Below are 27,781 nucleotides of genomic sequence, written 5' to 3'. Positions count from 1 at the left end.
GTAGCTTCCTCAAACAGCTGATCTGCGGGGCTGCTAGGTATCAGACCCATGCTGACCTCATACTGATGACCTATTCTGAGGATAGGCCATCAATATGAAAATCACAGAGAACCCTTTTAATATAATTTCCTGAACAGAGACCCATCTGAAACAGAGTTTTTAAAATCAGACAATCTAAGTCATGGTTGCTGCGCAATGACCGACGAAAAAGTTATGGACCAATAGGTCTATAGTTTTGGCCAAATAACTATAGGATTCTGGATGGTGGACTCTAGGATTCCAGTTGGTAGCCCTCATGAAGGAGTAGAGGAGAATCTTGAGATGATATTTTCAAGAAAGGGGGGGGGGGGAGGTTCTTTCACAGTAGAAAAACCTGTACTACATCATGAGTCAGAAGAGGACATCCACCTAAATCTGAATTCTCGAACAAGCAGATAGGAATATTTTGCATAAATAAATATAAAGTTATGTACATATGACTATTGTACATCATCTAAAGGGTAACCATGCTCCTATCTGGGTGGCTGAAACGCATCGAATGTTCCATCACACTGATAACATGGTCTCATTAAAATGTACACACAAGCCATATTTAATCATGTCGAGCGAAATTGTTTAGTCAGGTGTGACAAAGAAAACTCGGCTTCTGTCTGCCGTTGTGTCGGACAAGTAAAGACATTTCTGTAAGCGATACAGAGCATTGTGTTATGACAAATCAGTCAGTAATTTTCCCATTAACTTGTCTTCGCCTGGCGAGTTCTTTTGACACGGCGTAAAAAGAACCATGAACCACTTTATTAATTCTGCACATGTACATCGCTTTTTAATGCTGCCGTAACAATTGCTTTTTTGGCTAAATTCTGGATTTTCTGCTTCTCATAAACAGACGCCCGGGCTGGGGGGGGGGGGGCTTCTACGTATAAAATATTTATGGACCAGCTGCCAATTGTAAAAACAAAGGCTCTTAAGACCATTTGTACCTTGCAAGCTGATGTACTAAGTGATGATAATCTCCTAATAATGGTAAAAGAGGTCTTAAGGCAGAAATGGGCATTATACAGCAAGTCCGAGAAATGGGAATGTAATATACTCAATAGGCAACGAAATAGATCTTCATTTAGCAGCTTTTTTAAGGGAATGTATAATAAATATTTTAATTTTGTAATATAGATTTTTATTATAGATTTATGTGACTACTCATACTGTATTAAAAAAAAAAATTAAGTGGTATTTTCTTCTTTTTGCCATTCAGTTTTCAGCTGTGCTGTGTAGACTGGGGCAGAATCACCAGAAACATCTCAACATCATTAGATCGGGGAGATTTAAAGGGGTTGGCCCATCTCATGCCCTGGTGGCATGTCGCTAGGTTGAGCCACCAATGTCTGATAGGTGCAGGTCCAACCTCTGGGACCCACACCTATTTCTAGAATGGAGCTCGCAAGGTGAGGGAGAGCAGATCGCACGTGCACTGCCACCCTCCATTCATTTCTAAGGAACTGCCAACAATAGCCGGCTGGCTCAGCCATTTCAGTCTGGCTCGGCTATTTTCGGCACTCCCAAACAAATGAATGGAGGCTCTCCCTCACTTTGCGGGCTCTGTACTACAGATAGGTGCAGGTCCCACAAGTGGGACCTTCACCTATCATACACTGGTGGCACATGCCATCGATATGCCACCAACATGCGAGATGGGCCAACTCCTTTTGAAAAAAGATGAACGTGCTATTATACAGCTGGAGGTATAAATAAGAAAAAAAACGGCAGGATAGCAACACTATACATACAAAGATGAGGCTTTCCTGGTTTCTGGGGAGAAGGGGGTACTCCATTCCTTTCTGGACACTGAATTAGTCTATGAAAACTCTTCATCTGCACGAGTTTACGTGTCTACATAAAATTACATGAACAGTAGATCTTGGCAGGTAGAAGCATGTGGCACGAAATGATCATGTCTGCAAGGTCAATGCCCCAAGTGGAAAGTGGGGGTCTGCTGGACAAGGAATGTCCCGCATCAGATATTTAGGACCCCCTCTCCGAGGGCAGGAAGGCAGCATAAGAGAAGGCGCCCTAGAATGCTAAACCTATGAACGGCTATGCTGCTCCACGTCTATGGGGAACTTGGTGACTAAACGTACAAAGAGTTAAAAAGTAATGCATGCTTGAATGTATGGGAAATGAAACATAACCCTGACATATAATACATTCTAAAACGGACACATTCACAAGGCATAGGGGACATTTGTTTAATAAATCACAGTCATTAGAGAACGTGACCAGATGGAAGATGGGGAGGAAATTATTGTCTGCTACTTCCATTAGGAACAAGGACACTTCATTCACTGGCTATTATGCCAATATGATTTGGGACGGATTCTCCCACACTCGAATACTGGCTAAAGCGTATATTCTATAGGACCGTGTAGAAAGCATTTGGCTCTAAAGAACAAGGACAGTTTTCCTGACGCTTCCATGGATCAAGCTGCCAGTAGAAACGGCAATCAGGCCATATAGAAGAGCCTTCACAAGGCCAAGGAAAAAAGTAAAATATGGGGTCATTTTTGGCATATTTAAAGAGGACCTTTCACCGCTCCCGACATGCCTGTTTTAATAGTTTCGTGCATTCCCTGTGTAATAACGATTCTGTAGCATCTATTCTTATGGCTCTATGTTGTGCAATTCTTTTATTATTTCTACTAGAAGTTATGAATGACTTGCTAGCAGTCTGCAGTAAGGGTACAAAGGGGAGGTAACTAGTTGGGGGTGTGTACCTGCACAGTCTGAAAATGGCAGCACTGATTGGATAGAGTGAGTCTGTGCAGGTACACACCCCTAACTGGTTACCTCCCCCTTGTACCCTTACTGCAGACTGCTAGCAATTCATTTATAACTTCTAGTAGAAATAAAGGAATGGCACAACATAGAGCCATAAGAATAGATGCTCCAGAAATCTTATTACGTGGGGAATGCATGGAGCTATTAAAACAGTCAGGAGAGGGGAGAGGTCCTCTTTAACCCATACAACTTCTATGTAGCCCATATGGGAGCAAAAGTTAAGACTGGCCCAATTTATCTTCCTTGTGAGCAGTATGAACCTAAAATGCCCTTTAGTCTCAGTAAGCCCAACAAGGTTAGATGAACCAGGTGGGTCATGGTACCCTTCTGTCCACTTACCCAAGGTTAGGGCACTTTGAAATCTGTGCCAACAAGACACCACCATTGTCCTAATGTTGTATTCATGAACTTTGGCCACACCAGGAGCAAATTTTAATAGACCTTATAAAAATAACCCAGGGTTTGGCATTTGTAGAATATTTTTGGACTACACATCGGGGATTTGCCTATGGTTCCCAAGCAGACACCTGAATTTCTGTCACCAATGTGCCACCGCATCTACATGAGAACTGGCCCATTCAATGGGGTTAATCCCCTGCTTTTCTAAGTGGAGTAGGCAAGACTAATAAGGATGCTCCTCCTCATGGATTTTATTTTCACAGCATGGACAAAAAAGCATGAAGATTTTTTTCTGGAGCTTGTGAATGGGGTATAAAAGTTTGCATTCGTGTGTATACGACGTGGAATGGGAGGATTTTATGGAGATATAGGAATAGAATCTGTGCCTAAATCCTCGTCAAATGTGTAAACATGCCTTAGGATCGTTGGCCACCTGGCTACTATTGGTGCGATCACTCATGTTTGCCGTGTCCCCTGGCGTAGCTGTGCTGGATCAAAAACGATAACTGAAGCATTTGACAGATGTAATGCTGTGCCCCATTTCTGCTTTAAAGGGGTGGTCTCACCACAGCAAATGTAGAGGAAGTTTATACAAGGCACTTACTAATATATTGTGATTGTCCACATTGCCTCCTTTGCTGGCTGGATTCATTTTTTCCCCCCATCACATTATACACTTCTTGTTTCCAGAGGTTTGCGACCACCCTGCAATCCAGCAGCGGTGGTCGTGCTTTTCCTATACCTTGCAAGCGCGACCACCGCTGCTGGATTACAGGGTGGTCGTAACCCCTGGATATGAGCAGTGTGTAATGCGATGAAAAAAATTAATCAATCAAGCCAGCAAAAGGAAGCAATATACAGGGAGTGCAGAATTATTAGGAAAGTTGTATTTTTGAGGATTAATTTTATTATTGAACAACAACCATGTTCTCAATGAACCCAAAAAACTCATTAATATCAAAGCTGAATATTTTTGGAAGTAGTTTTTAGTTTGTTTTTAGTTTTAGCTATTTTAGGGGGATATCTGTGTGTGCAGGTGACTATTACTGTGCATAATTATTAGGCAACTTAACAAAAAACAAATATATACCCATTTCAATTATTTATTTTTACCAGTGAAACCAATATAACATCTCAACATTCACAAATATACATTTCTGACATTCAAAAACAAAACAAAAACAAATCAGTGACCAATATAGCCACCTTTCTTTGCAAGGACACTCAAAAGCCTGCCATCCATGGATTCTGTCAGTGTTTTGATCTGTTCACCATCAACATTGCGTGCAGCAGCAACCACAGCCTCCCAGACACTGTTCAGAGAGGTGTACTGTTTTCCCTCCTTGTAAATCTCACATTTGATGATGGACCACAGGTTCTCAATGGGGTTCAGATCAGGTGAACAAGGAGGCCATGTCATTAGATTTTCTTCTTTTATACCCTTTCTTGCCAGCCACGCTGTGGAGTACTTGGACGCGTGTGATGGAGCATTGTCCTGCATGAAAATCATGTTTTTCTTGAAGGATGCAGACTTCTTCCTGTACCACTTTTTGAAGAAGGTGTCTTCCAGAAACTGGCAGTAGGACTGGGAGTTGAGCTTGACTCCATCCTCAACCCGAAAAGGCCCCACAAGCTCATCTTTGATGATACCAGCCCAAACCAGTACTCCACCTCCACCTTGCTGGCGTCTGAGTCGGACTGAAGCTCTCTGGCCTTTACCAATCCAGCCACGGGCCCATCCATCTGGCCCATCAAGACTCACTCTCATTTCATCAGTCCATAAAACCTTAGAAAAATCAGTCTTGAGATATTTCTTGGCCCAGTCTTGACGTTTCAGCTTGTGTGTCTTGTTCAGTGGTGGTCGTCTTTCAGCCTTTCTTACCTTGGCCATGTCTCTGAGTATTGCACACCTTGTGCTTTTGGGCACTCCAGTGATGTTGCAGCTCTGAAATATGGCCAAACTGGTGGCAAGTGGCATCTTGGCAGCTGCACGCTTGACTTTTCTCAGTTCATGGGCAGTTATTTTGCGCCTTGGTTTTTCCACACGCTTCTTGCGACCCTGTTGACTATTTTGAATGAAACGCTTGATTGTTCGATGATCACGCTTCAGAAGCTTTGCAATTTTAAGAGTGCTGCATCCCTCTGCAAGATATCTCACTATTTTTGACTTTTCTGAGCCTGTCAAGTCCTTCTTTTGACCCATTTTGCCAAAGGAAAGGAAGTTGCCTAATAATTATGCACACCTAATATAGGGTGTTGATGTCATTAGACCACACCCCTTCTCATTACAGAGATGCACATCACCTAATATGCTTAATTGGTAGTAGGCTTTCGAGCCTATACAGCTTGGAGTAAGACAACATGCATAAAGAGGATGATGTGGTAAAAATACTCATTTGCCTAATAATTCTGCACGCAGTGTAGACAATACATTAGTAAGTGCCTTGAATTAAACTTTCTCTACATGATAAATGCCATTTGCTGAAGAGAGACAACCCCTTTAAGGAGCGTCGGAGAGGTCGTAGGGTGCAAAGCATCCAGTGTTCCAAAACTCTCTCTAGATTGTCGGACATGTGTGAACCCACCCTGGTCAAAACGCATGTACAAGTAGTACCATTATAAGTCTAGAAGAAGACACCTCAAGGATCGCCCCAAGGCAATTACAGAAACAACTCTCCTTCTCTAATTGATACAGTAAAAATAAGCGTAATGAAGAGAGCGGTGCACAGAAATACCGAGGCGTAAAAAAGCCTAATCTGCCGATGTAACCGAAGCAGGGGAAGCTGGCGCCCAGGGACCGGGTGTTTAGTTTCAAGCCTCCAGCTGATGAACCAGAGATCTCCTCTAAAAGTGCAGCAAAAGCTAGAGAAAAATACTCACACTTCCCGTAGACCCTGCAGCTCCACAAAGGCGGCCGGATCGATCTCCTTCAGCTTGTTGTGGCTCAGGTTTCTGTCAGAATTACAAAAAAAAAAAAGGAGAGAAAAGGCAATCGAATCAGCACATGGCAGTCACTGAGGTCAGCAGAAACCTTCCTGACAATCATTCTGGATCGCATGGAGAAAACGATCCGCTGTTATACAAGAGCACTTAGGAAATGGCTAGGCTTTATTTTATTTTTTTCCCCTCTTTCAGTTTCGGCAAACAAGCCAATTACAGAAGGCACTATGAGGATACATGAAATGCTCTGGACGCTGCGTTCTCCGGTAATTAAATCAGCAGATTCAACCGGATTAGCCCGTGTTTTGTTTTCATTTATTTTCTTTGGTTGGGAGAGTCAAACAAATCAATCTCGGAGCATTTAGCCACCGACAGGCTCATTTGTCCGACTTCCACGCCATTAGAAAAATGAGGGCAATTAATGAAAGGTTTGTCCCGTAAGACAAGTTAGAGGATGAATAGTAACGTAGTTTATAAGGCTGGAAAAAAAATAAGAAACTAATCCGGCCATCCAGATGATCCAACGGAAGGCAAAAAAAAAAATTGCGAGGTGGAAGCTAATATTCCTCATTTAAAGGGCTCCTGCACACGACCGCATGTAATTTGCGGTCTGCAAAAAAACAAACGACATCTGTGTGACGTCCGTGTTGCATCCGTATTTTTGCGGATCCATTGTAACAATACCAGTCCTTGTCTACAAAACGGACAAGAATAGGACATGTTCTGTTTTTTTTTTTTTTTCGGAACGGGTATGCGGACACGGAATGCACACAGAGTCATTTCAGTTTTGTAAAAAAAAATTTGCCAGCCCCATTGATAATGGTTCCACATACGGACCAGTAAAAAAAGGAACGCAAATGGAAGAAAAATACGTTTGTGTGCATGAGGGGAAAATAATTCCTTCCAGACTCCAAATCAGAATAACTCCCCAGATCAACGTCCCATCTCCAGAAATCTAGTAACAAGTAAAACCTTGGAAGACACAAGTCTCCTTGGAAAGTCATCGGTCTTTATAATGGCTGAGATGAAATGGATTGTCCTACATGGAGAACCCCTTTCGGCAAATTAAGACCTTCTAGTGATTAGCTGATCACCATGGGTCTGCCAGCTGAGAACCTTGGCGATCACATGCTAGCTGCACATTTCGCCTGCAGTGGCCACTGCAGGAGAAATAAGGTACTGCATGGCCCCGATCCTTGGTAGTATATAGTTTCACTCCTCTAGTTCTCCACAGCAGAAGCCACTCTGCTAGGGGGCCCCCAATCAAGAAACCTCTCTCTATGACGTCCATGTGACCCAGTAGGACAGGGGTAGGTAACCTCAGGCACTCCAGCTGTCGTGAAACTACAACTCCCAGCATGCATACTTGCTCTGCTCTTCTCAGAACTCCCATAAGAATGAATGGAGCATGCTGGGAATTGTAGTATCACAACAGCCGGAGTGCCGAAGGTTGCCGACTCCTGCAGTAGGACATATGGTCTAGAGTTTTCCTAATAGGAACACCCTTCAAAAGTTTCTCTTCTGTAAATCTGCTACTTACGAATCTCCTGGACCTTTCAAGGCATTACTAGGCAGACTTTTTATTCTTGACAACAAGAATAAAAACAGTACCTTATTTCTCCTGCAGTGGCCACAACAACAACAACAACAACAACAACAGGTAAAGACGCCGATTCAGCAGCCTATATAGCCACTAGGGATGAGCAAATCGACTTCGTCCCAAGTGGTACCTTGGAACCGAACCCAAGTTCGGTAAAAGGATTTTTACAGTAGACATTAATTTCTTAAGTTATTACCTGAAGTCTCGCGAGACTTCGCGCAGTTATATCTTCGGCTCATCTGAGCCAATACATTAGAATACTGTACGGAGCGCTCGCTCCGTACAGTATTCTAACGAAGTTTTATGCGAATCGACTTCAGATGTTCCATCCGAAGTCGACTCGCTCATCCCAAATAGCTGCATACAGATCAGCCCCCTAGTGGTGGAAACACAAACAAGATTTTAGACCTGTTCTCAGTACGTTACGGAAAACCCATTGAGATGGTAAAGACACTTTAAATTTAGGGATGGGGCTGACATCACGGTATTCAGTATATGCATACTGACGGCCACTTTCTATAAAATATGTGACCCCTGTAGCTAATGTAGTGAATTCAATAAGTGAGCGGACTCCTGGTAGAATACAATACATGTCCAATGCAATAACGGCCTCCCATGTTTGATGCCATTATTGTATTATAATCCACGTACACCGAAACCTGTTTTGTAACGATCTAGAGCGAAGGCTTTCCCGATACACCGATCCAGGACCGCGCACGCCGTCACCGTTCCTTTGTTACACGAATCCCTTCATAAAAGAAAAGCCTTAGCGGCCATTCAGCATCGATTGCGAAACATCTATCTGAATAAAAGTTACATGAAGCATAGACGGACAGTGCATTCCGAGCCTCATTTGATAACATGTAGGACAAAAATGAGATTTGCTCGTCGGAGATTACATTACCGGTTAACCACATAATGAGGTTAGCTTGAACGTGTCACTACTGATTTGAATTGTAGTGAGGAAGTCTTAATGGACAAATAAAATATCCATATGACATATTAAATCACGGATAATGCAGTCTGACGCACGGAGGTAATGGTGTAGTGCTTGAACTCTGCCGCTGAAAACATGAAACCGTGAAGGATGATGGAATATACCCCTAGAAAACCAGAAAATCTGCCTCACTGTACAGTGATATACCCCAAAACCATGACACGGCTAACGGCTATACAAAAAAAAAAAAGGATTTTTAACCCCCCCCCCCCCCCCCCCCCAAAAAATAAATCTGACATCATATAGTGCATGATAATCCATTTCCAACAAAGCTAAAACCAGCCCCGTACCGCACATGGATCCAGAGATCTCCCCCTTCTTAGGCCTCCTGCACACAACCGTTTTTTTTTTCCCGTTTACTGGCTGTTTTTTACGAAATGTACTCCGTATGCATTCCGTTTCCGTATTTCAGTTTTTCCGTTCTAACATAGAACATGTCCTATTATTGCCCGCAAATCACGTTCCGTGGCTCCATTCGAGTCTCAATGGGTCCGCAAAAAAACGGAACACATACGGAAATGCATCTGTATGTCTTCCGCTTCTGTTCAGTTTTTTGCTGAACCATCTATTGAAAATGTTATGCCCAGCCCAATTTTATCTATGTAATTACTGTATACTGTATATGCCCTACGGAAAAACGGAATGAAAAAAACGGAACAGAAACACAACGGAAACAAAAAAACGGAACGGATCCGTGAAAACGGACCGCAAAACACTGGAAAAGCCATACGGTCGTGTGCAATAGGCCTTAGATTTATTTCAAGCTGGTAGCTCAGGGCGCTCTCTCAAGGGGCGTGTTCTTTCTGCTGCAGCTCTCTCCCTATCACAGCACAGGGGGTGTGTCTTTTCTGATGCAGCTCTCTCCCTGTCACAGCACAGGGGGGTGTGTCTTTTCTGATGCAGCTCTCTCCCTGTCACAGCACAGGGGGGTGTGTCTTTTCTGATGCAGCTCTCTCCCTGTCACAGCACAGGGGGGTGTGTCTTTTCTGATGCAGCTCTCTCCCTGTCACAGCACAGGGGGGTGTGTCTTTTCTGATGCAGCTCTCTCCCTGTCACAGCACAGGGGGGTGTGTCTTTTCTGATGCAGCTCTCTCCCTGTCACAGCACAGGGGGGTGTGTCTTTTCTGATGCAGCTCTCTCCCTGTCACAGCACAGGGGGGTGTGTCTTTTCTGATGCAGCTCTCTCCCTATCACAGCACAGGGGGTGTGTCTTTTCTGATGCAGCTCTCTCCCTATCACAGCACAGGGGGTGTGTCTTTTCTGATGCAGCTCTCTCCCTATCACAGCACAGGGGGTGTGTCTTTTCTGATGCAGCTCTCTCCTTGAAACTGTCACAGCTTCTAACAGGTGATATAGCTGGTGGCAGTTGAGGGATGGATCTGAGCATGTGCGTCCACCTTAGTATGTGGATGTGTACATTGTTATACAGATTAAAGACCAGGTGGTGCCATTATGATGATGAAAACAAATTCTCACACCTGGAGCATTTTTGCAACCAAGTAAATGAGAAAAGTCAGTAGTTTTTCATGTTGAATTATATGAAAACATTTAATGGTGGCATAGCCCCTTTAGGGCTCTTTCACACGATCCTTTTTACTACAAAATCACAGTGAGATAAAGTTGTCACTGTGATTTTGTAGTAAAAAGATCACAGAGGCACGGAACATTATCAATCATGTTACTGCTCTGTGTCTCTGCTGTCCGGAACGGGGCTTGGCTCTCTTTCACGCGGCGGATTACACGCACGACATCCGCTCGTGTGAAAAAGCCCTTAAATAGATTTTCTGGTAATTAACATTTTTAAGCATGTCCCCCTGAAACAGGAGATTCATGCTTACCTGCTCCACGTCGATCCAGTCCTCTGCGCGCTGCCTCTATCTTCCGGTCCCCGCACCGTTTCCTTCCGGCAGTCACGTGCACTGCTTCAGCCAATAACTGGCTTCAGCCATGATGTGACCACATGCAGCACATGAATGCTGAAGCCAGTCATTGGTCGGAGCGGCGCACGTGACCATGCACATGCAGCACGTCACCACTGAAACCAGTCATTGGTCGGAGCGGAGCACGTGACCATGCACATGCAGCACGTCACCACTGAAACCAGTCATTGGTCGGAAGGGAGCATATAGTCAGAACTGGGAAACCCCTTTAAGAACTTAGGGGCACATCTAGTACTCTCTGATGGATGAACACTGCAGGAAAAATTGATAGTGTGTTATGCAGGGAAGTGGGCGGGGCCTGACTCCTATCGAAGGTGTTGTGTGTCATGCACCACCCCCCTGGCTTAATTATCCTTACAATCGCTCAGAAATTGGGTCAATTTTCGCTAAAAGAAAGATTCTTTCCATTTATTTCCTGCACCCATAAATACAGGGCTAATGTTCACGTAAAAAGGAGTCAAGTTTTCCATAGCACATTTCTCCCTAAAAGGCGTTTTTTTCCCCCGAGATACACAAAAATAACTAAAATTACAAAAATGCGAAAATTAATTTTTGATTTCCTCGCCAAGTCTGGTTTTGTCAAAAACACATGATCCAATACAACCGAGATGCTAAACCAAAAACACATGGGAGTCAAAATGGTGACACGTTTAACTGTCCCTTAAAATAGCAGCACAAGTTAGGAGCGGCGACAGTTCTGTAGCTGGTGACACGTACTCCACAAGGGGTCACTCGGGGCCTCGTTTATTAAAACGGTCGGACACCAAACCTGGCCGCAGGTTAAGAAATGAAAGCCGAGCTCCGATTGGTTGTTTCCCTTTAATAAAAAAGTCCCATTAATTTCGATGGGTCCTTAAAAAAAAAAAAAAAAAAAAAAATTTTCATTTTTTACAGATTTTAGGGCATGCTGCAGATAAATCCGCACCACCTTTGAAATTAGAGGGCATGAAAGTATAATGTATGGGACATTACGTGCCAGGGGAAATAACATCACGCTTAATATTTACAACGGAAGCGCTGCGTTACAAAAACGTTTACGGATTTCTTGAGTAATAAAAACAGAAAAAAAAAAAAAAGTACATTATTTTCCGCTTTTACGAGCTCTATCATGTCTTAGGATATATACTTCAAGAGCCGCCGGCATAACATTTGCATCGTATGCGTCGCTGTTGCTGAAGTCGACTACCATCTTAAAAGCATCTGTCTGGGCGTCCGCGTCGCCAGAGGTCTTAGAATTTAAGCAAACATTCAAGGCTTCCAATGCCGTCTGGTGATTTATCAGGTATGATTGGAGCACAGTGAAAGTTTGTTCTCAGTGGTCTACCATAATCTGCCGTGCTAATATTTCAGCGCCGGCCACAGCCATTCATAATCAAATACAGAGAGGATTCTGTGCAGTGAAGTGGTTGGTATTGCGGTTTAAATTTTTTTTTTTTAAGGGGTTCTCCTGAATTATGTATATGGAGGTTAAAAGTGCTGAGGATGGGTAGCCCTCCAATTTAGCAAGAAGACGTCTGTAAAGAACACGTATCTGTCTTGGTTATGAAACCTGCCCACGCCCCTTCAAGGATAGTTTGATCATGCCTTCTCTCTGTGGACGGGTTAAAGGGGTTGTCCCACAAAAGATATTCTACAGTTTTCAAACCAGCACCTGGATCCGAATGCTTTTGTAATTGCATGCGATTAAAAATTTTGTATAGCCAGTGAGTTCTTCAGTAAAATGTATCTGTATAGCGCCACCTGCTGGTTGGTTTTCTTTTTGAATTATTATTTCTTTGTCCGGCTCACTGAGATGGTCGCACGTGCTCAGTTTCATCCTTTAACTGCCTCCTGAGTTGTAATAGGGAGAGAGCTGCAGCAAAGAGACACGCCCCCCGAGCTGCAGCAGATAAGCCACTCCCCTTGAGCTGACATCTATCTAGCAGAGCAATGGGGAGATCTCTGGATCCATGCGAGGTACAGGGCTGGTTCTAGCTTTGTTAGGCCTCTTTCACACTACCATATGGCTATTTCAGCGTTTTGCGGTCAGTTTTTCATGGATACATTGTTCCGTTTCCGTTTCGTTTTTCTGTATGGCCTATACAGTAATTACATAGAAAAAATTGGTCTGGGCATAACATTTTCAATAGATGGTTCCGCAAAAACGGAACGGATACGGAAGACACACGGATGCATTTCTGTATGTGTTCCGTTTTTTTTTTGCAGACCCATTGACTTGAATGGAGCCACGGAACGCGATTTGCGGGCAATAATAGAACATGTCGAATCTTTCAACGGAACGGAAATACGGAAACGGAATGCATACGGAGTACATTCAGTTTTTTTTGCGGAACCATTGAAATGAGTGGTTCCGTATACGGAACGTAAAAAAAAAAGCCGGCAAAACGAAAAAAAAAACGGTAGTGTGAAAGAGGCCTTAGAGGTCGTCATGTACTATAGGATGTCAGATTTTCATTACGTACATCATGGGATAGCCTCTTTAAAGGGAACCTGTCACCGGGATTTTGTGTATAGAGCTGAGGACATAGGTTCCTAGATGGCCGCTAGCACATCCGCAATACCCAGTCCCCATAGCTCTGTGTGCTTTTATTGTGTAAAAAAAAACAACTATTTGATACATATGCAAATTAACCTGAGATGAGTCAGAGCTTGAAATATGACTCTTCTCTGGTCACACAAGTAAGATATGACTCTTATGTTAATTTGCATATGTATCAAATCGTTTTTTTTACACAATAAAAGCACACAGAGCTATAGGGACTGGATATTGCGGATGTGCTAGCGGCCATCTAGCAACCCATGTCCTCAGCTCTATACACAAAATCCCGGTGACAGGTTCCCTTTAAGTCCATGGCTCTCTACAGACACAGGTGGTCAAGAAACCCACTTTCACCCACTGACAACTTATACTAAAGAAGCATCTCTGTTTATACCCCGTTCAACCGGTGTTCTCACAGGGACGCAGTCTCATCACAACAGACCTAAGACCTTATTTCCATATTTTCTCTAACTTGTTCCAAGAAAAATTGACCATTGGTTGCCAAGTGTTATCCCTGAGCAAGCAAGTCACTGACACGGGGACACACAAGATTTTTAGAATTAAAAAAAATTGCTGCTTTCTTTACAAAATAAATAAAAACAGCGCCACACATGACCATAGGATGTATCTGGTATTGCAACTCATGACATTTAAAGGGCACCTGTCAGCAGATTTGTCTCTATGACACTGGCTGTCCTGTTACATGTGTACTTGGCAGCTGAAGACATCTGTGTTGGTCCCATGTTCATATGTGTCCGCATTGCTAAGAAAAAGTATATTTTAATATACACAAATGAGCCTTTAAGTGCAACAGAGGCATTGCAGTTACACCTCGAAGGCTTAGCCCCCCCACACACACTTTGACAGGACAAGGCAGTGTAAGAGTCATCACTTCTGGATCTGTCACTCAAAGAGGAGAGGACGTGGCAGTTGCAGAGAGAGCAGAGTCGCTATGTGTAATGGTAACGCCCCCGTTGCTCCTAGAGGCTCATTTGCATATAACAAAACATCATTTTTCTCAGCAATGCGGGCACATATGAACATGGGACCAACACAGATGCCTTCAGCTGCCAAGTGCACATGTAACAGGTCAGCCAGTGTCCTAGGTACAAATCTGCTGACAGATGCCCTTTAAGGGAATGGTGCTGAATTGCAATACCAGACACAACCTGTGGTCCGGTGTGGTGCTGTTGTGGTAAGAAAGCAGACAAAACATTTTATAACTTGTGTTACACACAAGTAGAGGGAAGCTGGACAAAAATGACGTTTCTAGCAAGAAACCAAGCGTGATAAAAGCAGGGTCGGGCCCACCGGTGAGTGAACACCGTCCAGTCCCCCCATGTGTCATCTGTCACATTCGTAACAAAAAAATCCTTCCAAAAATACCCCGTTTTTGAGCCACAGCAGTCCTTTCATCTGCTACCCAGCCACGTGTCTAAGGCTTATCAGTTCCCGCTTTAGATTTTAGGATCTATTAAAAATGCAGTGCACAGGGCCAAGTCTGTGTGACCTTGGACAACTCTCCGTGTTAAGCCCCGGTTCAGAATTAGAGGGTCATTTATTATGTGGAGGTTTACAGTCATCATCTACTCATCTGCACCTACTCCTCTCCTTGTCAGTGCTAACTGGAGTTCTGGCATTCTATTCACGAACCAGGCAGAACAGTATGTACCATGTAGGGTCTGACACAAAACTGTGTTAGGCTAGGGGCAGTCTATGAAGAATATCTACAGAAGCTTCATATGCAATCACTTTATTATCAGTCCGTCCTTCGGGACCACCACCTCACCGAACAAATAAGGGGCCGCAGCATTGAATCAGTGTTGTGATCCCTTCATTCTCCGGATCTGTGAGGGTCCAAGAGGCAGGATCTTAAAGTGATGTGATGCGAATAGCCCTTTAAAAAGGATCATTTTGGTCAAAACAAGTAATGTGCATTCTGAGGGGTTTTGCACACCCGTCCCCTTGGGCCTTGCACTAGACATGGGCCTTATATATCAAGACGGTTTAGCATAAAAACCTGGCTTTATCTCCCATAGCAACCAATCAGAACTTGCCAGGAGTTAAAGATGAGAACCCAATTATTAAATGTGTCTTGTTGCCCATAGCGACAAATCAGGGCCTAGTTCTGATTTAAACTAAACTTAAACTGTCCTAACTACCCATAGCAACCAATCAGAACTCAAGGCTGCTTTTTAAAGTGGTGTTGTCTCCCATAGCAACCAATGAGAACCCAATTGTAATTCTTAAACTGTGCTTGTTGACGGTAGCAACCAATGAGAACCCCATTTTAAATGGGTCTTGTTGCCCATAGCAACAAATCAGGGCCCAAGCTGGATTGGTAAATTGTCCTTGCTACCCCTAGCAACCAACCGATCAAAACTCCATGCTGCTTTTTAAAGCATCCTTGTTACCCATAGCAACCAATCAGAACCCAGTTTTGCTTTTTAAAGCGTCCTTGTTACCCATAGCAACCAATCAGAACCCAATGCTGCTTTCTAAGCTGGCCTTGCCATCCATAGCAACCAATGAGAACCCAATTTGAATTCTTAAACCAGCCTTGTTGCCCATAGAAATTATACCCAGCCTAGCTTACAGTACAAAGCAGCCTTGTTGTCCAGATGAACCAATCATAGTTCAGCTTTCATCTCCCTAAAGAAAAAAAAAGAGAAAAAACTAAAGCTGTGACTGGTTGCTAGGGGCAACAAAGCCAGTTCTCCTGGTTAGACAGTTTTGATAAATGAGGCTCAGTGTTCCAATTTTACCCCCAATAATGCCCTCTATAAAATGCCAGATTTGTAATATTGGCAATACGAGTTCTGCCACATCACAAACTCGCCTCTGCTCCCTCTACATGACAGGTTGCTGTACGCAGTTTACCGCACAACAGCCCGACTGTTCCTCCTGCACTAACTTGCTAGGGTCTTTCAAACAACAGCAATTCACCAATGAAAAGATCTTTTCTTTTCATGGGTGGATAAGACGAGAGGCCTGCCAAGATCTCGCCTGTCAATATTTATCCAGGGCTGTGCAACAGTGATTGCATGAACCTGCCTCATGTCAGCGCCCCCCTTCATGAATCATTTGCCACTGCACCTCTGCACAATGGAGATTATCGACAAGCCTGGCGTTTTCCTTCCTTCCCTTTCATCTTTCCTCACCGCCTGACCTACAACGATGGCAGCCGGCGCATATCTCCCATTAGGTAAACACGCGGTAGAAAAAGATCAATAGAGCCGAGCGCTGCGGTGAGGGCGTGATTTATGACGCTCGCCATTGTTTGCCCGCTACCATTTTCTGCTAAGTGACAGCCACATAATTCGGTTTTAACGCCTACATAACTTGAGGTCCCAATGAACCAAATCATTCTGAAATTATCTATTCTACCAGAAGAGCAAGAATTTTTTTTTTTACCGGTAATAAATAAATGGTGGTAGCTGTGCGCCATTCACCAATAAAAAAGAACAACAACATGTGACCGCAAAACACACCACGGTTGTGTGCATGAGGCCTTAAACTGCAATGTGTTAACGCAAAAAAAAAATAAATAAATAAATGGGTACACGTCACTGTTCCAAGGTCGTGATTTGATTTTAGGACTAAAGGGGTCGTCTCACTTCAGAAAATGTCATTTATCATGTAGAGGAAGTGAATAGAAAGCACTTCCTAATGTATTGTGATTGTCCATATTGCCTCCTTTGCTGGCCGGATTCATTTTTCCATCACATTATACACTGCTCGTTTCCATGGTTACCACCACCCTGCAATCCATCACTGGTGGCCGTGCTTGAACAGTACCGGCCTCTTTAGTGGCCCAGACCGCGGGTGCACACTGTAGGCCGGCGCTTTTTCCTATAGTGTGCAAGCAGCTGATTTTTTGTTTTTGTATGATAACGGCGGACATTTTTTGCCGTCAACCACTATATTTAGGCGATTTTTTAAATATACATAATAGTGGCCATTACTGGTAGTTACCCACCATTTACAAGTTATTTTTGATAGTGGCAGCCATTACTAGTAGTCACCTACTGTTTCCACATCATTTTTTCATAATGGCAGCCATTACTGGTAGTCCCCCCCATCATTAGGTCGTTTTGCTTTACATCAGGAGGAAATGCTCCTTTCAATGTGTTCCTCCCTGTAAACTGGCAGACAAAAAAAAAAGTTTATAACAACTGCCTTCACACCTCCCTACAGTAAACCTGTCCTGAATAATTACCCAGCCACAGCTCAGCGAGACCTCAGGAGCACAGGCCGGGCCATCAGAAGAACAGCCGGCCGGCCCGCTCCCAGCAAATCATTCCCTGACAGTCTGCAGAACCTGCACCAGAAATAACTGGGGGGGGGGGGCTTTACTTCGGATCTTCTCCGTGACAAGCTCTCTCGAGTCCTCGTCTTCTCGGAAAATGGCCGCAGGCAACATTAATGGGATTTCCAGGTGCAAAGCGACAGCGGACCTACCGTCTTTCCAAAACTTCTACGAGTGCCAAATGTTTCCAAACTTCAAGAAAGTGAAGAATCAGATTTACTTCACACAATATTAAATAATAAAAAGTCGTGCAATTTAAAAAAAAAAAAACAAAAAAAAAATCTGGAATTTCCCAGCATTTGCCGCAGGACACCGAGCAGACGACCAATCAGATAAAAAAAAATAAAAAAAACAGTAGTAGCAGACTTTGTGCTAAGGCATTCATTTCATCTTTCTTCTCTACAATGTTTTGCACTCGCGCGGAAAAAAAAAAAATCGCCCATGTTCCTGCAACGCCCGTCTGAAACCAGCCTTAGGCCAGGGATGCTGAACCGGCGGCCCTCCAGCTGTTGTAAATCTACAACTCCCACCATGCCCTTCTGTAGGCCGTCCGGCAGTGATGGGATTTGTAGTTTTGCAACAGCTGGAGGGCCGCGGGTCGAGCATGCCTGCCTTAGGCTATCTTCACACTTGTATTTCCGCGGCTGTACCCTCCGATTTCTCTTGCGGTTGTGCAGCAGATGGGCACAACTCAGCCTGCTATCAAAAGGGTTAATCCTCTGCGTTTCCAACAAAAATAAGCGACATGCTGCTTATTTCAAGAGGACGTTTTTTTTCCCCCCAATGCACGGCCAGAAATACGGGCAGAACTTTTCAAGGAGTTGCAGAAATCTCATCCACATGCCGAGGATTAAGGCTGGGTTCACACTTGAGCGTTTTACAGCGCGTTCAAACGCGCTGTAAAACGCTCAACACATGAAAACCAATGCTTCCCTATGGCCCTGGTTCTCACTTGAGCGTTTTACAGCGCGTTTGAACGCGCTGAAAAACGCCCTACGCTCAAAAAAGTTCTTCAGCTTCTTTGGGGCGTTTTGTCGTGCGTTTGCAGCCATAGGACACTGTTGTTAATCACACAAACGCGCGTAATACGCGCGTTGACTATGGACAAAAACGCGCGACACAAACGCGCGTTAAACGCCCATATCAAATATGCTCAGGTCTGAACCCAGCCTTAAAGGGGTATTCTGGTTGTTTGACATCATGCCCCTATCTACAGGATAGGGGATAACCATTAGATCGGTGGGGGTCCTACCACTGCGACCCCCACCGATCTCGAGAACGGGGGCTCCATACGCCTTTGCAACCCCCCTGAAATGAACAGAGCGGCCGGTCGGGCATACGTGTGGCAACTCTATTCATTTCTATGGGAATTGAAGACACAGCCAAGCGCCTTACTCGGCCGTCTCCGCAACTCCCAATGAAATTAATTGAGCGGCCACGTGCATGCCAAAACGGCCGACGTTATAAAATGCAGATCGCACAAGGACCGCATCCGTAATTTGCAGATCCCCGATATGCAGAACGCAAACCAGATACAGTCGTGCGCATGAGGCCTTTTAGAGGAATGATTATACACTTTGCCTTTCAAGATACCCGACTGCTGTCAGTGAACGGAAACACTACCATTTTGAGGGTATCAAATGCATCCGGACTTATTTTTATTCACCCATCGGAGAACATGTTCCTTTATTGGATAACCACTTTTAGGCTACATGCACGCGACAGAAAAAAAAAAAGTCAGTTAAAAACGGACGTTTATTTCACGCATGCCTTTCTGAGAAACGGACGTTGAAAATCGACCCATTCAATTGTATGGGGGCAGTCTGTCAGTGAAAAAACGGACAAGATAGAACAGGTTTTATTTTTTGACGTCCGTTTTTCACCAACTGCAGAGTGATTTACCCCATAGACTACCATTGGTCTTAAAACGGACGTGTGGTGTGCACGTAGCCTTAATAACTACACTGATACATTGTAACAAAACAGCAGCACTAAAACCCAACAAGTTTTCAGGAGGCAGCGCTTTCATTCACTGACTGCAAACAGACATCTGACATCAGCGAGAAACCAACACAAAGTACAATAAGTAGAACAAATCGCATTTTGCGTAGGAGTCTCGGCGGAGCGCACATAGAGTCCAAGAGGAAATTTTTTTCCCCCCAGAATGAATTATTACACTTCACCGTTTTATTGAAGTTGAAAATGAGCTTCAAAAGGTGCCGGCGGAGGCGCGCTTGTGCCGTAAACTCCTTTCACCGACATCACTTCACACTTCGAGAGTGCAAAGTTCAAACTGATATTGTTGGCTCTTTTTCTTGCCGAGTTTTGGCGGAGGCCCTCCTGTCCGGCTGCTCATTAATATACAATCAGTTCATTAAAAAGACTCCGTCCCGCTCCCTCCTCCACGTCACATACACTTTTACTGCCCCTCCGAAAAAAAAAAATGTAAAAAAAATCTCACGCTGTCACTTTAAGGCGGGATTCACACTCAGCGCTTTGTAGGTTTTAGGCACAAAATGCTGAGGCCGGCTGTTATTTTATGGAAAAGTCCACATATACGCAGTGTTTTTGGACAGCTGTAAAGGGGTCCTCCCATCTCAGGCATCAGCGATGAGAATAAGGTTACATTCAGACGACCGCAAGTGTGTTTTGCGGTCCGTAAAAATTACGGACGTGCCAAACACGGATACCTATTGTGGACAAGAATAGGACATGCGCTATATTTTTTGTGGGCTGCAGAACGGGACATATGGATGTGGACGGCACACGGCGTGCTGTCCGCATCTTTAGCAGCCCCATTGAAGTGAATGGGTCCGTTAAATTGCGTAACGGATGCGGCCCCAGACATATGGTAGTCCGAATGCACCCTAAAAAGGGTCCAGAGTTACAGAATCAGCCAATCGGGCTACGCTATGCGGATTTAATGGCTGCCATTCATTTCTATGGGAGCACACGGCTGTTTCTGTAACTCTGCCGACCCTCGCCACAGTATATAATGGGGATTTAGCCAACGGCTGAGATAGGAGTACCCCTTTAAATAGGTTGACCCTCCTGTGGATAGGGGATAAGCGTCTGATTGGCAGATGTCAGACTATTGAGTCCTCCGCAGATCACGAGAATGGGGGTCTGTGCTCCCCCCACTTAATTTGATTGAAGCAGGCACCACTCTATGGGTCGGCCAGAGATCGCAGAGTATCTACGGTAATCCCATAGAGTTGAATAAAGCAGCGGTTGGGCCCCTGCTGATCACTCGCCCTCTCTCCTGGGGATAATTGCAACCACTTTAAACATATTATTCGCAATTCACAATCTTTTTTCAAGAAACAGTGCCACTCCCGGTCACAGTCTGCATCTGGTACTGCAGCTCAGGGTGGTTTTACACTGTCCATTTGCTGCATGCACCGGCAAGGCTCTTGGAGCATATGACAAGCCTATCGGCCGAGCTTCCTACACCCAAAGGGGGCCACAAGAGAGTCCTTATGGGCCCCTGCCAGACTGGTATAGGTCAGTATACCTTTTTCTTTGCTCTATGGGGGGAAAAAAAAAAAAAAAAAACGGTAGATGCGGTATCTCCCCTTTTTAGGGCGCCTTGCTACAGATTTTGTTGCACAATTTTCCGTGACTGAAAATCAGTTTCATTCACTTGAATGGGGCGCCAAGTACGTGGATTTCTGCAAGCCCCATCCAGGTGTATATAACCAATTTTGCAACAAAATCCGCAGCGTGCGAAGGCGCCCTTACAATGGGAGCTTATGCGCAACGGGTGCCTATACAGTGGCATTCTTTGGGCATTTAAGACGGACACTGCATGTGAATGAGCCCTCATCCCGAGTCTAGCGAAAGGGGGGTGAGCTGCAATGCCAGGCACCGCCCAAAAGGACGAGAGTGGCGCCATTTATGAAAAAAATAATTGGCGCTATGACCCCATTAATTCATCCAGCCATTAAAAAAAAAAAAGAAAAAAAAAAAAAAAAAAGAAACACACACACACGCTGTGCAGTGCTGCAATACCACCCCCAACCTACGAACGAGAGTGGCGCTATTACTACTACTGTACAGGTTTGCGCTACGTACTGCCATCACTCAGTCTCGCTTCACAGGCGCCGGATGAGATAAACATCATTAAGAGGTATACACGTACACCGAGTACACAAATCCCTACTGACTAATAATCATCCACGTATTGCGGTATAATAAACCGCCAGGAGTTGGGAGGGCCGCCCTGCCGTATCGGGCGCTCTGCCGCTTATAAACAGGACAAGGCAGGCAAAAACAGCAGTAATAACCCGCTATAAATATGCAAAACAAATGTTTCCCGTAACGTCAAACACATGTCACTTATTGAGCGGCTTTGAAGGGAGCAGCAGTCAAAGCCTTTAAAACTTTATTGAAATTGACAAACATCTGTGTGGCGGCTCTCGACGGAACACAAACAAGAGGCATAAAGATGAATACAAATAAAATCTATGTATGAGGTAATGTAAGATTCTGCATCAGGACGATGGTTTTCGGGGGGGAGCTGTGCACCGTCCTCTCGCCAGCAGTTTGCGGTTTTTAGTGAATTTCTGTTTACACCACATATAAAGAGCCAGGTTTTCCCATGGATTCGACAACGCTGGATGCTTCACAGCGAGCGCAGTCACAGGCTCGGCCCTGTTAATGGGCAAATTACAGCTGCGTAAACACTTGCCAGAAAATATCTGTTCTCCGGGACCCAGGAGAGATCGAAAATGTCTTGTAGGTGGATGAAGGATATTTACTTTACAATAATTGTGAGGTGCGATGTTAAATACCCCATGAAAACTGCCGCTATGTGACGGTGGCCAAAATCCAGGCAAGGGAGGCAGAGAGTTTGGACGGATTCGGTTTCAGTTCCTCACCAAAACACTGCTTGCTGTCAGTGAAGGGAAGCATTCTAACTTACATTAAGGCCTCATGCAGCCTGCAAATCGCAGATCAGCAAAATACGGATACGGTCCATGTGCTATCCACCTTTTTTTTTTTGCGAACCAATTGACTTTAAAAGGGTTTTTTTCTCCCAGATTTTAATAAGGAAGAAGACCTATCCTCTAGATCAGGCATGCTCAACCCGCGGCCCTCCAGCTGTTGCAAAACTACAACTCCCACCATGCCCTTCTGTAGGATGTCCGGGAATGATGGCAGTTGTAGTTTTGCAACAGCTGGAGGGCCGCAGGTTGAGCATGCCTGCTGTAGATAGGTCATCAGTATCTGATGGGTGGGGGGCCAACACCCGGGGACCCCCGCCGATCAGCTGTTTGAGAAGGCGCCAGCGCTCCTGTGAGCGCCGTGGCCTTCTCTCGGCCCACCAAGCACAGCGCAGTCTATTGTAGAGCGGCTGTGCTTGGCATCACGCTCAGCCTCATTCACTTCAATGGGACCGAGCTGCTCCTAGGCCCCATGACTGATGAACGTGACGTCACATGGCTACCGCGGGCGCCGCTGCCTTCTCAAACAGCTGATCAGCGGGAGTCCTGGGTGCCGGACCTCTACCGATCAGGCACAAAGGCCATCATACAGATGTGGAAAGAACACGGATCATCCGCGTGCTTTCTGAATTCGTACATCTGTTCCACAATAGGTCTTATACTTGGCCACCAAATGTGGACTACAGGCCCATTAAAGTCAACAGGTCCGCAAAAAATTCAGAAATAATTAAAGGGGTGGGTTCCTATGTTTAGGACCCTCATTTCTAGGCCAAAGAAGAGCGGCTACAAGGAGTCTCTCCCTCTCTCTGGAGGACCTGTCCTGTCTTGCAGTACACAAACTGCGGTGGCGCTGTAGGGAAACTGCACACTTATGGACAGGTCTCCCCACAGACTGCACTCGACTGCTGGATATCCCTGCAGGGGGACACTTTGCGATCAGCATATTGTGAAAGGCCCCTTTTAACAAGGACTGACCAACGTAAAGAACACTTTAAATGGTGACTCAGAAGTTGGGTGTAGTTGTCCGTATAGCCCTTCCTCCTGGTGCAAAGCCTGCAGTTGCAGCAAGACCCTCCCCTCCAAGGACCCCAGTACTATAAAAGCACATATTGGGTTGAGTGCCCCCTTATAAATTTTGCATTAGGCCTTTGAGCTTCAGGTTTGCCTATGGGACACTAAACATTTAATATATGTCCTTTTCCAATGCAACTGCGCCATCATGAAATCAAACAGAACAGACTTCTAACTCAGTCTGCAAAAAAATCCACCAAGACGAAGAAAAATCACGACTGGATACTAAACAATAGAAGTCATTTCTTGCTTTCTCCTTGGAGATCCTTCTCCGGTTCTGCGTAATGCTCATTCCCCTACATCTTTAAAAATGATGTTTTTTTTCCAGATATGCAAACTTTTACCAGATGCACAAAATTCACAGATGACTCATCTCTCACAACCAACTCGTAGACATCAGGCCTTAAGCAAGACCAACTTTCCCCGCTACCTCCCTACCGAGGGGCCTGATCTCAAATACACATCACAGATTGTTTTCAATTATTTTCAAAATTCCTCTAACAATAACTACGAGGCGTCTGGCACCAACACATCCGATACTTTGAAGTCCCTTTCCACCAAACATTGAAGAAGAAAAAAAAGAAAAAAATTTAAAAACGTGAAGCTATGCAGCCGGCGGTTCCAGTTTAAGGACTTATCCTCCCAATTCTTGCAGTGAAAAATGATAGTGAATTCTACAGGAAGCCGCCCGACAAGGACTGGTGGAAAGGTCAAACTGTGCTACAAATGGTCCTGTGTCGAGAGGTCACGAGTCAGGTTAACGACTTGGCAGCAATTTTCTTCAAATCTCCTTTGACAATTAGGGGATTTATTAAAAAAAAAAAAAAATGTTCAAGAAGTGCTTTCATTTTCTGGAGAAAATAAAACGTAAAAGAAAAAAAAATGAAAAAAAAATGTTTGAAAATAAAAAAGAATTTTTTTTAAGGCCCCTTTCACACGAGCGAGTATTCCGCGCGGATGCGATGCGCGAGTTGAACGCATTGCACTCGCACTGAATCCCGACCCATTCATTACTTGTGTGGTCTTCGTATTACATGGATGGTCCATTCATCTGAATGGCCACCATGTTATACCACAGAGGCTGATCGTGCGTGAAATCTGCGGATTGCCGGGGGGGGGGGGGGGGGGGACCCAGGCGATTAATCAATATGGCAGCCACATTTTGATCAAAAATCCAATCACTGCAGATTTTCTGTCCAGATTTGTGGGTAGAAAATCCTACAGTAGCAGCAAAGTGGATGAGATATTAACAAACCTCATCCACATCCTGCAGAAAATGTCCGCGTGGAAATTGTCATGCAGTGCAAATTTTTTAATCCGCAGCCTGTGTGCTCTTCTGGCGAACCGATTCTGAGGCTGCTGTGTATTACCAAATATATATACAGTACAGACCAAAAGTTTGGACACACCTTCTCAAAGAGTTTTCTTTATTTTCATGACTATGAAGGCATCAAAACTATGAATTAACACATGTGGAATTATATACATAACAAACAAGTGTGAAACAACTGAAAATATGTCATATTCTAGGTTCTTCAAAGTAGCCACCTTTTGCTTTGATTACTGCTTTGCACACTCTTGGCATTCTCTTGATGAGCTTCAAGAGGTAGTCCCCTGAAATGGTCTTCCAACAGTCTTGAAGGAGTTCCCAGAGATGCTTAGCACTTGTTGGCCCTTTTGCCTTCACTCTGCGGTCCAGCTCACCCCAAACCATCTCGATTGGGTTCAGGTCCGGTGACTGTGGGGGCCAGGTCATCTGGCGCAGCACCCCATCACTCTCCGTCATGGTCAAATAGCCCTTACTTTCAAAGTTTTTCAAATTTTTCGGCTGACTGACTGACCTTCATTTCTTAAAGTAATGATGGCCACTCGTTTTTCTTTACTTAACTGCTTTTTTCTTGCCATAATACAAATTCTAACAGTCTATTCAGTAGGACTATCAGCTGTGTATCCACCTGACTTCTCCTCAACGCAACTGATGGTCCCAACCCCATTTATAAGGCAAGAAATCCCACTTATTAAACCTGACAGGGCACACCTGTGAAGTGAAAACCATTTCAGGGGACTACCTCTTGAAGCTCATCAAGAGAATGCCAAGAGTGTGCAAAGCAGTAATCAAAGCAAAAGGTGGTTACTTTGAAGAACCTAGAATATGACATATTTTCAGTTGTTTCACACTTGTTTGTTATGTATCTAATTCCACATGTGTTAATTCATAGTTTTGATGCCTTCATAGTCATGAAAATAAAGAAAACTCTTTGAGAAGGTGTGTCCAAACTTTTGGTCTATAAATAATATCTCTCTCTTCTCACCTGCCAATCCCTGTCTTTGTCCACCTAACATGTGACCGCTGCTGCCAATCGTGGGCTGCAGCAGTCATATGGGCTAAGCCGTCCTCTCCGGAGGCCGGGAAACAGACCGATCGTGGACCATGGAAGAGTCACTACGGGAGCGCCAGGGGATTCGTAGATTAATGTATTGCTTTTTTAAATTATTATTTCTAATTATTTTTCACAGAAGGGCAATCTGCACAATCTTTTTGGGAAAATTTTCTGCAGCTAACTCGTTACCCGTTAGAACATCCAAACCCTTCTATTGCAGAGTTTCTATGGCCATGTGAAACAAGACCGTGCAGTTTTTCTGGCCGAACCCTAGCGCCCCATATTCCCCGACACACACCGTGGACTCTGGTGCCCGCTTCCCCATAGCTTCTACCCCAGTATACTTCTATATCATCTTCACTTTATGACCCAGGAGTAGAAAGCGCCTGGTATAAAAGCTCAACCCTTTCTACAGCTATGAATAGACTTCTCACAATGGCCGCCACCTCGGTCATCTGTATAGATATGTAAATTGAATCATCTCCGACATGTCAAGTCTGAATTGACATCAATGCATGGCAAGGGGTTTCTTCACATGAAATGTGGGCCTCAATAGAAAGTCAAACCCACTCCGTGCCCCCTGCCAGGAGCCTCCAAGCGTGAAATGGTCTTGTGATTCTCTATTCTACAATCTGCACCCCGGGTGTAAAATGAATGCAGAAAGCAAAGACCTCTAACTATTCTCACCGGCTGGGGCCCCTGGGGGACACAAATAGTTTTTCAAGAAGGAGAACTATTATTTTCTTTTTGACTTGGATCCTTTATCTTCAATTTATTCATGAGCATTCAGTTACTCACTAGGAATGGTGACATTACTGAGGTATAATGAACCCCATGCCTCAGCCACTAGTTCTTGAGTAGACCTTTCCGCCATTCAATTATATATTGGACTTCTTTGAAGGAGACTAGGGGAGTCTGCCCTTTCTGCTTGCACCAGTTCTCCTATACGACTACCAAACTCCGTTAAAGGAGTGAGGGAAATTGGAGTATATAACGTACGGTTGCCCTTTAGTCGTCCGGGAAAGCTGGGTGGTGACTGCAGAAAGAGCTGTAACAGCATCCATAACGGTGCTAACCTAGCTGCCCTAGTGACAGACAACATGGCGACATACAGCGACTACCAGCAACACAGCACAGCCACGTGGGCGTTGGAAACCATGGAAACTCACTAAGGTTGGATGGGCATCACAAAACTGGGCAAAAAAGAAAAGTCCATCATTGATCAATAAAGTTTCACACTTCAATACAAAAAAATATGAAGACTGTGTAGATGTAAAAGACTCCACAGACTAGTGAGCGGATTACAAAAATACAAAGGATGGTGAGGAACAATGGGGGTCTTATTCCGTCCTAGAGGGACTTCCTGCCCGTGCCCACCCACCAAGCTTACATGAACCATCACAACAGCTTTCTTGAAGATGCTCTTGCCTTGGGAAGTGCTGTATGTCATTCCTAAAGTCGTCCATGCACTTCTAGTAGCCGCCGGCCAGACATCCATTCCTTCAGACCCCCCCCCCATTACACACGCATATCAGGCAATGAGAAGGGAGTCAGCGACTCCCCTGGGGTTCACTTATGTCCCCTGAGAAGATAAAGGAATCGCGTATGTCAAACTCCAGCAAGCCCCCCCGGCAACATCTGCAGTCGGGGGAGAGACAGGAGGCCTACATACACAATAGTAGTCAAGTTGGCAGGTTCATCCGTCATGAGCCGGGTACAGGTTGCAGTCACGGCTGTCAACAGCCGCATGATCTTACCGCAAAATTTTGTGGCCATTGGTTGCCGTGGCTTGGCTGCATGCGGCCTGTAACGTTAAAGACCACTTAC

The 27,781-nt window shown here is 44.6% G+C and overlaps 1 protein-coding gene across 2 annotated transcripts in view; it reads right to left on the bottom strand.

Moving 5' to 3' along the window:
• LRIG1 (leucine rich repeats and immunoglobulin like domains 1) overlaps nucleotides 1-27,781 on the bottom strand; it is an 89,182-nt gene that overhangs the window by 45,979 nt on the left and 15,422 nt on the right. Inside the window, exon 2 of one of the 2 annotated variants that reach the window (XM_040407604.1) lies at nucleotides 6,112-6,183. The exons of the other annotated variant lie outside the window; for it this stretch is intronic. Coding sequence (XP_040263538.1) covers nucleotides 6,112-6,183 — 72 coding nt within the window. The remainder of the gene's footprint in view (nucleotides 1-6,111; nucleotides 6,184-27,781) is intronic. 2 annotated transcript variants of the gene reach the window in all.

The sequence above is a fragment of the Bufo bufo genome, chromosome 9 (assembly GCF_905171765.1).
Source record: "Bufo bufo chromosome 9, aBufBuf1.1, whole genome shotgun sequence".
NCBI lineage: Eukaryota > Metazoa > Chordata > Amphibia > Anura > Bufonidae > Bufo > Bufo bufo.
The sequence above is the reverse complement of the archived record's forward strand: the minus strand, read 5'-3'. Positions and strand labels throughout refer to the sequence as shown.